Source organism: Ictalurus furcatus, chromosome 17 (genome assembly GCF_023375685.1).
Source record: "Ictalurus furcatus strain D&B chromosome 17, Billie_1.0, whole genome shotgun sequence".
Taxonomy (NCBI): domain Eukaryota; kingdom Metazoa; phylum Chordata; class Actinopteri; order Siluriformes; family Ictaluridae; genus Ictalurus; species Ictalurus furcatus.
Genome location: NC_071271.1, coordinates 25,630,576 through 25,643,715, shown reverse-complemented (window position 1 = coordinate 25,643,715; position 13,140 = coordinate 25,630,576). Strand labels below are relative to the sequence as shown.

The 13,140-nt window shown below is 40.4% G+C and overlaps 1 protein-coding gene across 1 annotated transcript; it reads left to right on the top strand.

The window, feature by feature from the left end:
* The first annotated feature begins 5,908 nt into the window (after positions 1-5,908).
* On the top strand, positions 5,909-7,430 carry LOC128621069 (olfactory receptor 10A3-like). Its single transcript, XM_053646548.1, has one exon. It carries the CDS (start codon positions 5,909-5,911, stop codon positions 6,893-6,895), a length of 987 nt encoding a protein of 328 aa, XP_053502523.1. The 3' UTR covers positions 6,896-7,430.
* Positions 7,431-13,140: the final 5,710 nt, after the last annotated feature.

The following is a 13,140-nucleotide window of genomic DNA, read 5'->3' as shown; positions in this document are numbered from 1 at the left end:
TGGACAAAGGGGCCATAGAACATGTACCCCATTCCCTAAGGGAGGCTAGTGTATGGTTTTCTCTAGAAGCATGTTATCTCATCATGTACTTCTGGAAAAAAGGGGAGTTTTCTGCGGAGTGAGGGAGATTTATATTTATTTTCACTGGAGAGGAAGCGCTCATCCAGCCTGCTACGAGCCACCTCCTCTTCCCTGGGTCAGTCTGTATTCAATTTTTCAACCGCCCTAGTAATCACCTCAAGCAGCTCTTTATAAGCTTGAGAGCTGTTGTCAGTTTTTGGTGCAATGGCACCCTCTACCGACTCTTCGGAGTCAGCGAGGGTGTTTTGGCTTTCCATAGGGGAAGGAGGAGTCGCAACACGAGCTCTAAAGTCAGGCGGAGAGCCGGACCTGGAAGATAGAGCAAGAGATAGAGCAGCGCTCATCTCCGGCTCCTCTTCCAAATCCATACGAGAACCCCACGACCTTAGCCAGCTGGCTGCCTCGGCAGCGGCCGGCCCAGATCCGTGAAACCCAACTCCCTTCGGGCGAGAAGAGAGCGAGCCGAGAGCAGAGCTGCCAAATTGTGAAATGTCCACAATGCTGACAGACAGACCCGTCGAGGGTCTGCACACACTTCACATAGAAAGTGTGTCCCTCTCCTCCTGTGATGAAACAGGAGCAAGGCGTAACACACTTCCTGAATCCTTTCTTGCTCATTCTTTCTCTTTTCTTTTTAAAAAGGGATAGAAAAGTTTAGAGATTTTGAGAAAATAAGAGTTGAAATGAAGCGTCTTTTGTCACACAAACAAGACATGCAGTCTCACTGAAGATTATCAGGCTGGCGGCGTGGTTCACAGGTGCCATATATATATATATCATGCGACACGCTTAATTGCCACGTCACCTGATCATGGCAGGCCTAAAAGTAGAGGCATGATTTTACACAAGCTTCAGATACCGGGCATGCACGCAAGGGTGCTCCCATACTGTTATGCTAAGCGCAACGTCGAAGTTGAACAGTGCTAGCATGGGTATTCAGCAATAAAAAAAGGATTGTTGTGCATGATCTTGCTAAGCATTTTACGGTTCGATTTGGATGAACAGGGAGGTTTTGGCTCTGATGCTTCTGTAATGGGTATGGAAAATATTCCATAAATTTAAGGTGTAGAATTACACAAAAGAAAGTGTATACCTGATGTGGCTGTCTGCTTGTGTGAGTGCTTTACCTTTTAATTGTCATGGTGTCGTTGATTTGTGTAATTTCCTGTTTTGGCTCCTCCTCCTCCCTTTTGCATTATGGTTGAATGGGAGAGGTAGATTTAATTTTGATTTCTCAGAAATCTTGTTTCATCTTTATTTAAATCATCATTTATATACTTATGTACTCATTTTAATTTGTGTGTACAATGTTATTTAATTTACCTGTTTAATTATTTTTGTTATTTTACCCTCCTTTTTGAATGATTTTTTTGTATTGTGTTTCAACATGTGACCATTGCACATCGTGATTATTTTATAGAGCACAGTTTTAAGGGCGATTCACTCGGGGATACTGCTTGTTTGTGTTGTCAGAATAAACAAAGAGTCAACCCAGTTGCCGTCCGCCTGTTTCTTTGGATAAAATAAAACACAACGCAGACTACAACCAGTTACACTTCATCTAGTGAATGTCGCATTTGATTTTTTACCTGTAAATAAAATATGCAGGCGAGTGTGTGAAAAATGCCACTCCTGTTGCCACTGCAAAGTTATGCTTCAATTATAAACCATGCTCCTTATGTATCATTTGAAACTGGATATGACATGAGAAATTAATAGACCCTTTCAAACATGCCTCCTGACATTTGAAAAATTGTGGACTGGGTAGTCAGTTGTAATACATAAAGTACTGAATAGTCATTGTAAGACCTGCTATTAGAGACAAGGTTGAGACTCCAGGTGCAGAATGATTATTATAAAACAAAGACCACAAAAATAAATAAAGTTTCATCACAGGATCTGCTAGTAATTGAAATGTTGTAACAGGCAGTACATGCAAGAAAGCCCTCAAACATCATGTGAAAAAATAAGTACACCCCATGGAATTTATTTTTTTTAAATACATATCTGGACAAGCAAACATTTGATAATCTTTGAAACAGTGCCTATTAATTAAGTTGATGTACCTGAACAAAGCCACAAGGAAAATTACCTTTTCAATCATCAATTATTTATTCAACAGAAATATCAATAGATGTGATATTTTTCTATGGAAAAATTAAGTACACCCTTGGCCTCTGAAGCTTGCCCCCTTTAACAGAAAAAAACTTCTTGGACGCGTTTTGCATAATTGTCCACCAGGCTTGCTGGAATTTTTGACCACTCATCCAGGCAGTATTCTTTCAGTTACATTTACATTTATTCATTTAGCAGATGCTTTTTTCCAAAGCAACTTACACATGAGGAAATACAAGCAAAGCGATATATCAACCGGAGAACAATACAAGTAGTGCTACCGTACAAGATTTTTAATTTAGTTATAGAAAAGGAGAGTGTGCAGAGTAGAGGTGTAAACATCAGTGTAAGGTGTTTTTTTAGATAATGTGGGGTTTGTGTTTTAGGGCTTAGTGTGCTCACGGAAGAGTTGGGTCTTTAGCCGTTTTTTGACAGATTCTGCTGTCCGGATTGAGGTTGGAAGTTCATTCCACCACTAAGGGACAGCCAGTGTGAAGGTTCTGGAAAGAGACCTTGAGCCACGCTGAGCAGGCACTACTAAGTGTCAGTCACTAATCGATTGCAGACTGCGTTGGGGAATGTAAGCCTGCAGTTGCATGATGTTTGAGGGTTTTCCTGCATGTACTGCTTATTTCAAATCCCTCACACCATTTCAATGGGATTCAAATCTGGGCTTTGACTAGGCTATTCCATAACCCTCCATTACTTCTTTTTGAGCCATTCCTTGGTGGATTTGCTAGTATGCTTAGGATCATTATCCTGTTGAAAGGTTCACTTTCAGTTCAACTTCAACTTTTGAACAGATGACCTTAAATTATCTTCAAGCACTCCTTGATGTGATTGAGAATTCATAATTGAATCAATGAATGCAAGCTGTCCAGTCCCTGAGGCAGTGAAACAACCCCAAACCATTTTTGCCACCATGCTTCACAATTGGTATGAGGTGCTTCTCCTGAAAAGCTCTCTTTGGTCTGCACCAAACATGTCTGCTGTTACTGTGGCCAGACAACTCTATCTTTGATTTGTCTGTCCAGAGAACAGTATTCCAAAAAGGCCTGGTCTTTGCCTATATGTCCACTGGCAATCTGTAGTCTTGCAAAGGTTTTTTCCTGGGACACCTCCCATGCAGGTCAAATTTGTGCGATCTCTTTCTGATTGTAGACACATAGCACTTTGACACCAACAATTGCAAGACTTATTGGCAGATCCTGTGATGAAATTGTGGGCTTCTTGGAGACTTCTTTTGTATATATTTATGTCAAGGTAAATAACATTATATTGCAATACCCAGTGGGGGAAATAAGTATTGAAAGTGTCAACATTTTTTTCAGTAAATATATTTCCAATGAGGCTATTCACATGAAATTTTCACCAGAAATCAGTATTAACTCAAGAAATCTGGAAGTATAAAGAATTCACAACATTTAAGTCCATAAATAAAGTTATGTGTAATAAAGTGGAATGACACAAGAAAAAAGTATTGAACACAGTAAGAAAAAGCAGTTCTCCAAGGCAAGGTAAGGCAAGGAACCAGCTGAAATCCGTAAGTTATTATACCCCCTTTCTGTGCAAATTAATATCAGCTGGGTTAGTAAATTGATGGTATATAAAAAGGCTTTTCGTTACAAAGGTGTCATACAAGAAACATCTCATGAAGGGTGAAAGCAAAGAGTTCTGCAAAGACCTTTGCAACCTTATTGTTGCAAAACATATTGATGGAATCAGATACAGACGTATTTCAAAACTTCTGAATCTTCCAGTAAGCACCACTGGGGCCATTATCCACAAGTGGAAGCAACATCACTCCGTCATCAACCGGCCACAGACAGGAGCTCAAGATTTCTGACCAGGGAGTCAGAAGAGTAGTCAGAAAAGTAGCCCAAGAGCCAAGGACCACTCGGAAAGAGCTCCAGAAACACTTGGAGACAGCAGATGCCATTGTTACAGAGAAAACAATAGGCAATGCACTCCACTGCTCACGCTCACCCCACAAGACTCCATTACTAAAGAAAAGGCATGTCAAAGCTCATTTAAAGTTTGCTACACCTCATTTGGACAAGCCTATGAAATACTGGGAGAGTGTAGTTTGGTCAAAATGGAACTTTTTGGCTGTCAGACTACACACCATGTTTGGAGAAGAAATGCCACTACACATCACCCTTAAAACACTATACCAACAGTGAAGTTTGGAGGTGGAAGCATTATGGTGTGGGGCTGTTTTTCATTGCATGGTACTGGCAGACTTCATATAATTGAAGGAATGATGACTGGAGCCCTTTACCGGGAGATTCTTGAGAAGAATCTGCTGCCATCCACCAGGATGATGAAGATGAGATGTGGGTGGACTTCCAGCAGGACAATGATCCAAAGCACACTATAAAGGAAACTCGATTGGTTTCAGAGAAAAAAATCAAGGCGTTAGAATGGCCCAGTCAGTCACCTGACTTGAATCCAATTGAACAAGATTTAAAGACAATATGTTTAGAAGAATGGGCCAGAATCACACCTGAATACCACGACCGATTAATTTCTTCATACAGGAAGCGTCTTGAAGATGTCATTACAAACAAAGGCTTCTCTACTAAGTGTTAGATACATTTCAGTTAGCGTGTTCAATACTTTTTACCCGTGTCATTACTCTTTATTACACATAACTTCATTTATGGACTTTAATGTTTGGATTTCTTTATATGTGCAGATTTCTTGTGTTAACACCGGAGTCTGGTGAAATTTTCATGTGAATAGTCTCATTGGAAATATATTTAATGAAATTTTTTTTTAAGCATTCAATACTTATTTCCCCCACTGTATAGTTACTTTTACACAATCGAGTCATGGTTCAGTAAGAATTCTTCTACTTGACAGCAAACATGAGAGGATGAACCCTGCCCCCAAATGAGCCCAAAATCCATCCAGAGAGCGCAGTCGATTGTTCAGACCAAGTGTGAAAATGTCCTTAGATTCTAGCTGGATTTAGAAACATGCTGAATAGGTGAGCCTGATTTATATTTTCAGACATGTTCCGAAGTAACAGCACTTCAACCTCATGGTTAAATTAGTTCTGTGGGCCCAACTTGAGGGAAATGCAAAATGCTGCTCATTAGAAAGAAAAAAAAAAAGGCTTGGAATATATTAGAAAACCACATATCTGCTAAAACATCCTGAAAGAATAGCTTGAGTATGTCAAGCTGTCAAAAAGCTACAGTAAAGCAGGATATGTTGATAAATGTGCATTTTAAAGCAAAGTTAGCTGTACCCTACTGTGACAGATATTTAATCAAAATACTTGTTCTTTGTTAATAAGAAGAACGCTGAATATTTATGGAAAGGTAGTGGCTCGAAATCATAGTGCATACTGTATCTAGCAATCATGCAGTCTGAATATGTAAAGCAAGTGGGTTTACTCGCAAAGGGTATGGTCAGATACAAATAATTACGTCAAAAGTATGCGCAAAGCCTCAACAGTGAGGGTTTAAAAGGCTCATCCCTCAGTCTGTGGGCAGCTTTGTAAGAGCCTGGATCAAAATTTAGGGAAGGTATGATTCAAGTGTTGTGGATACAATATCTTTTATATATCTTTATTATATTTTGTATCTTCCACATATACATATATGATTTCACTAAATGAAAAATTCATTTTAAACCAAGAAAGATTTTTTAACTGTAGTCTTGTGTAAAATATATTGTAAACAATTATGCTCTTTTTTGTCAGATGTCTATCTATACTGAAACACTGTACAAAAACAGCACGACCAATATTCCTGAATTTGTCATTGAAGGATTCACAGGAATTCCTGCTAAGTATTATGGATTGGTAGGAACCTTTTTCTTCTTCATTTATCTGATGCTGGCATCTGGGAACGTTTTCATCCTTGTATTTGTGGCATGTGAAAAAAGTCTTCAGAAGCCAACGTATATCATCTTCTGTAATCTTGCAATATCAGATCTTGGATTTGGAACTACAACTCTGCCAGGAATCATTGCTAAGTACTGGATGTCAGAGATCATTTCATTCAATGGTTGTTTTACACAAATGTATTTTGTCCATTATTTTGGGACTTGCACCTCATTTCTTATGGCATTAATGGCCCTTGATCGATTTGTTGCCATATGTAACCCATTGAGATATCCAGTTCTGATTACACACACCACTATTGTGATTCTTTGTTCAGTGCTTTGGATAGGAAACCTCCTCATTCTTGGTGCAATTACTGCATATACCCTTAGTGTGCCTTACTGTGGCCCAAATATTATACGTCACTGCTACTGTGACAGTGTTTCAATAAGAAATCTAGCATGTGCAGACATAACAGCCATACAAGACACTACTTTTGCCATTGCTATGACTGTACTGTGGGGTCCTTTATTTTATATCATATTTTCTTATGTGGCCATCATTATTTCAGTCATGAAAATCTCAAATAAAGATGGACGCTATAAAGCCTTTTTAACATGTACTCCACAGCTATTTATCATCTGCCTGTACTATCTCCCCAGAAGTTTTGTGTATATTGCACGTAATGTTGGATTTCGTTTTGAAACAAACCTCTATATTGCAATGGTAATGACGTACAGTCTTTTCCCTGCCCTCATTAATCCACTCATCTACTGCTTTAGGACCAAAGAAATTAAGGACACATTAATGAAAAAATTAAAGCAAAGACAGGTGAGGGTAAATAGAAAAAGTATTTTAACCTAAAGAAAATTATATCTTATCCAATTTGTTTTCAATTGTAATTACATTTAGTAACATCAGTAACATTTTAAAATGCAGGAAAACATGAATCTGTACCTTCTATGTCTTATTAAATTGAGGTTTATCAACTATAACATGCAATGTAATTAGTTGAAAATGATTAATCAGCCATAAAAAATGTTCAACCAAATAAAAACAAAGATTCTGTATTAAATGGAAATGCAGACTACTGTAATTTTGTGTAAGAAAGATAAAATTGCACAGCCAAATTATACAAAACACCAATGCTTGTACCTTTCTGGCTATTTCAGTTTATGCATTGGTCATGCATGAGTCATGTTAGAGCACTGCTGTCACTTTTTCAAGTAGCTTTTTTTTCCAGGGTTGCAATGTTTTACATTTTTAATTAGCAAATATATATTGTTTTTATGGCCTAGAATACCACCATGTTCAACTGCAAGATGGTTGTTTCTTTAAGTATATACACTCTATTCTCTATTGCATTACTTTTTAGGGGGCTAAGCATGTTTTTCTTTCTCTACTGTAAACTGTAAATGCTAAAAAAAAATTTTAAAATGCTAAAATTTTTTTTGGTCAATAGGTAGTACCACCTCCTGTTACTAAGGCTACAGATGAGCCTGATTGTCCTAACAGTGGAGCTGTAGCGAAATGTTTTACATCCTGGTTTATATCTTAGAATGTCCTACAATTAATAATCTTTTTGTCACTTATTCCTTGGTTTCTCCAAACAAAACGAAAAAAGAAAAAAGAAAAAAAAGCCATTTAGTTCTGCCTACTTTTTTAATTAATGTGCAAAATATGTAAAAACCTGCTTTTGAGAACTTGTCCTAGGATTTTTTCCCCCAATCTTTACAAAATTGGTGTCAAACTACTCAGAAGTCTGAGCACTTCAATAATTATGAAAAACATGTTGATATTTTTTAAACAATATGGCCACCACATGTTTATCAGTTCTAGTTTGGCGGAGCCCGATTTACTTAAACTTTACTCAATTTACTCAAGCAGCTGTAACTCATGTCTGGCTGTACTGATTCATACAAATCAGTACGATTCTGAATTGGTATGCAAAGTCTTGGGTGTGGTCGTACATAGGTGTGGGACACACTTCAGCTAATTGTTTCTCAGGACCTCTAAGTCTGAAACTTGATATACTGTACCTTTATGTTAATCTGGAAGTAGATTAAACATTGAACTCTCGTCAAAAATTGAATGATGGGTTACTTGAAAGACCCCTTAGTAATTGCTTAAAACCAAGCATATCTTGTCAAGTAAGAGGTACAGTGAAACCTTTGCCTTTTGGCTTATTTAGCTTTGCCCACACAAATTTGGTTAAAATATGCAAAATGTACTTTTGAGAACTAAGATTTCTTTGCCATATCTTCAAAAATTTGGTGTCAAATTACTCAGCAAATTCTGAACATCAATAGCTATCAATTTTTTTTTAAAAATGTATAAATAATATGGCCAATCCTCGGATGAAACCCCCGACTTTTCAGCCACCACTGAAACGGTCTCATGTGCAATAGGCCCAATGGTATGACGTTGGCTGCTGCTGCCATAAGGCCCAACAGTCTCTCGTAGAGACTGGAGGGGATTAACAGACCTAGCTTTATCTTGCTCAAAGTTGAAAGGATCGATCCTACGCGTGTTGGGAATAGAAACGCCCTCATCGTAGTAGAATCCCATATAACCCCCCAAAAAGTTGTCCTCTGCACTGGAAAAAGCATACTTTTCTTGAGGTTCAACCTGAGCCCCAAGATCCTCATTGGGGGCGAGAACAACATCTCGATGTTGAACTGCCAGTTCCCTGGATCGTGCTAGAATTAACCAGTCATCCAGGTAGTTTAGTACACGGATGCGCTGGGGTCGCAAGGGAGCCAGAGCAGCATCCATGCACTTTGTGAAGCTGTGAGCGGATAAAGCTAGCCCGAAGGGAAGAACCCGAAATTGGTATGCGTTGTCTCCAAACGTAAACCTCAGGAACTTCCTGTGACTGGGCAATATTCCTATGTGTAAATATGCATTTTTCAGATCTATCTTCACAAACCAGTCCTCGAACTGAAACTGTTTCACGATAAGTTTGAGGGTCAGCATCTTGAACCTGTATGTCCGAAGAGTACGGTTCAGATGACGCAGATCTAAAATTGGCCGCATACTCCCATCTTTTTTCGGACCAGGAAATAACGGCTGTAAAAACTTCCCGTGTTTATAACCCCGTGACATCTGATTACTCATGGGGAGTGAGCATCATGGCTATTTTGCGATGCCGAAGGTGGAGGAGGTGCTTGCGAGCCACCTCTCTCCATCAACGGCAGGTAATTTAGGGAGGCCAGCTTTACCGTCTAAGCCATGTAAGGCCACCTCGGCATTGGTAGGCAAAGCCTATGCGGCAGCGGGTCTTGCTTGTGGGTCACTGCATACAGTGGCAGTGTTGCAGGCCTACCAAGCAGACCTGCTGAGTGAGCTCGATACTGGGGAGGGAATTGGGCCTGAGGCACTGGCAGAGCTGCGCCCTGCCACAGATTTATCTCTCCGGGTGACCAAACAAATGGCCCGTCATATCAGCCGTTCAATGGGTAGCCTGGTTGTGGCAGAGAGGCACCTATGGCTCAACCTCTCAGGGATGGGAGACAAAGATAAGGTCTCCTTGCTGGACGCCCCTGTTAAACCTTCCGGCCTGTTTAGTCAATGCCATCACCGACAGGTTTTGCGAGGCAAAACAGCAAACGGCGGCGTTCAGCCAGTTCCTTCCCCATCGTGTCGAATTCGCCTGGGCATCCATGAGTGTAGCCCGGGCCAGCGCTAGTGAAAGGGAGGCACAGAAGGTGAGTGTGGTGGCCCGCCTCCCTCCACAGAGAGCCAGAGGGACCGGGCGGCCACAGCCACAGCCTGATAACATGCCTGATCTAAGAATGATCATAAAGGCAAAGCAGGCAAGGAAGGAACGGGCCTGATGGGCCCCGGTGGGATGTATCAGGGGACATGAGGTTGTTAGGGCAGATAGTGCCCAGTGCTACTGTAGGGCCTGCCCTGGCCAAGGCCACCCCACGTTTTTAGCCTTTTCTGGTCAGCGAGCTGTCACAGGGCGACGGAAATCTGATGCTTTCCTCCAACGGAATGTGGAAAAGCTAACATCACTGAATGACCATTTGGCAGCGTGGAAAATACTGCCAAATGTGTCTCCATGGGTTCTGTCTACCATAGAAAAGGGTTACCGGGTCTAGTTCAGAGCTCAACCCCCCCGGTTCAGAGGTGTGCTCATCACAGTAGTCAGCACAGAGCAGAGCCCAATGTTAGCGCAGGAAGTAAGTTCCCTCTTGGACAAAGGGGCCATAGAACATGTACCCCATTCCCTAAGGGAGGCTAGTGTATGGTTTTCTCTAGAAGCGTGATATCTCATCATGTACTTCTGGAAAAAAGGGGAGTTTTCTGTGGTGTGAGGGAGATTTATATTTATTTTCACTGGAGAGGAAGCGCTCATCCAGCCTGCTACGAGCCACTTCCTCTTCCACGGGCCAGTCTATATTCAATTTTTCAACCGCCCTAGTAATCACCTCAAGCAGCTCTTTATAAGCTTGAGAGCTGTTGTCAGTTTTTGGTGCAATGGCACCCTCTACCGACTCCTCTGAATCAGCAAGGGTGTTTTGGCTTTCCATAGGGGAAGGAGGAGTCGCAACACGAGCTCCAAAGTCAGGCGGAGAGCCGGACCTGGAAGATACAGCAAGAGATAGAGCAGCGCTCATCTCCAGCTTCTCTTCCAAATCCATACGAGAACCCCACGACCTTAGCCGACATGCAGTCTCACTGAAGATTATAAGGCTGGCGGCGTGGTTCACAGGTGCCATATATATATATCATGCGACACGCTTAATTGCCACGTCACCTGATCATGGCAGGCCTAAAAGTAGAGGCATGATTTTACACAAGCTTCAGATACCGGGCATGCACGCAAGGGTGCTCCCATACTGTTATGCTAAGCGCAACGTCGAAGTTGAACAGTGCTAGCATGGGTATTCAGCAATAAAAAAAGGATTGTTGTGCATGATCTTGCTAAGCATTTTACAGTTCGATTTGGATGAACAGGGAGGTTTTGGCTCTGTTGCTTCTGTAATGGGTATGGAAAATATTCCATAAATTTAAGGTGTAGAATTACACAAAAGAAAGTGTATACCTGATGTGGCTGTCTGCTTGTGTGAGTGCTTTACCTTTTAATTGTCATGGTGTCGTTGATTTGTGTAATTTCCTGTTTTGGCTCCTCCTCCTCCCTTTTGCATTATGGTTGAATGGGAGAGGTAGATTTAATTTTAATTTCTCAGTAATCTTGTTTCATCTTTATTTAAATCATCATTTACAGTATATGCTTATGTACTCATTTTAATTTGTGTGTACAATGTTATTTAATTTACCTGTTTAATTATTTTTGTTGTTTTACCCTCCTTTTTGAATGATTTTTTTGTATTGTGTTTCAACATGTGACCATTGCACATCGTGATTATTTTATAGGGTACAGTTTTAAAGGCGATTCACTCGGGGATACTGCTTGTTTGTGTTGTCAGAATAAACAAAGAGTCAACCCAGTTGCCGTCCGCCTGTTTCTTTGGATAAAATAAAACACAACGCAGACTACAACCAGTTACACTTCATCTAGTGAATGTCGCATTTGATTTTTCACCTGTAAATAAAATATGCAGGCGAGTGTGTGAAAAATGCCACTCCTGTTGCCACTGCAAAGTTATGCTTCAATTATAAACCATGCTCCTTATGTATCATTTGAAACTGGATATGACATGAGAAATTAATAGACCCTTTCAAACATGCCTCCTGACATTTGAAAAATTGTGGACTGGGTAGTCAGTTGTAATACATAAAGTACTGAATAGTCATTGTAAGACCTGCTATTAGAGACAAGGTTGAGACTCCAGGTGCAGAATGATTATTATAAAACAAAGACCACAAAAATAAATAAAGTTTCATCACAGGATCTGCTAGTAATTGAAATGTTGTAACAGGCAGTACATGCACAAAAGAAATTAGCTTTTTCAATGATCAATCATTTATTCAACAGAAATATCAATAGATGTGATATTTTTTAATGGAAAAATTAAGTACACCCTTGGCCTCTGAAGTTTGCCCCCTTTAACAGAAAAAAACTTCTTGGACGCGTTTTGCATAATTGTCCACCAGGCTTGCTGGAATTTTTGACCACTCATCCAGGCAGTATTCTTTCAGTTACATTTACATTTATTCATTTAGCAGATGCTTTTTTCCAAAGCGACTTACAAATGAGGAAATACAAGCAAAGCGATATATCAACCAGAGAACAATACAAGTAGTGCTACCGTACAAGATTTTTAATTTAGTTATAGAAAAGGAGAGTGTGCAGAGTACAGGTGTAAAAGCCAGTGTAAGATTGTTGTTGTTGTTGTTGTTGTATTTTTTTTTAAAGATAATGTGGGGTTTGTGTTTTAGGGTTTAGTGTGCTCACGGAAGAGGTGGGTCTTTAGCTGTTTTTTGACAGATTCTGCTGTCCGGATTGAGGTTGGAAGTTCATTCCACCACTGAGGGACAGTCAGTGTGAAGGTTCTGGAAAGAGACCTTGAGCCACGCTGAGCAGGCACTACTAAGCATCAGTCACTAATCGATTGCAGATTGCGTTGGGGAATGTGAGCCTGCAGTTGCATGATGTTTGAGGGTTTTCCTGCATGTACTGCTTATTTCAAATCCCTCACACCATTTCAATGGGATTCAAATCTGGGCTTTGACTAGGCTATTCCATAACCCTCCATTACTTCTTTTTGAGCCATTCCTTGGTGGATTTGCTAGTATGCTTAGGATCATTATCCTGTTGAAAGGTCCACTTTCAGTTCAACTTCAACTTTTGAACAGATGACCTTAAATTATCTTCAAGCACTCCTTGATGTGATTGAGAATTCATAATTGAATCAATGAATGCAAGCTGTCCAGTCCCTGAGGCAGTGAAACAACCCCAAACCATTTTTGCCACCATGCTTCACAATTGGTATGAGGTGCTTCTCCTGAAAAGCTCTCTTTGGTCTGCACCAAACATGTCTGCTGTTACTGTGGCCAGACAACTCTATCTTTGATTTGTCTGTCCAGAGAACAGTATTCCAAAAAGGCCTGGTCTTTGCCTATATGTCCACTGGCAATCTGTAGTCTTGCAAAGGTTTTTTCCTGGGACACCTCCCATGCAGGTCTAATTTGTGCGA

Excerpts from the sequence above, each read along its gene's own strand:
- LOC128621069 (XM_053646548.1), top strand. The coding sequence starts at position 5,909 with ATGTCTATCTATACTGAAACACTGTACAAAAACAGCACGACCAATATT.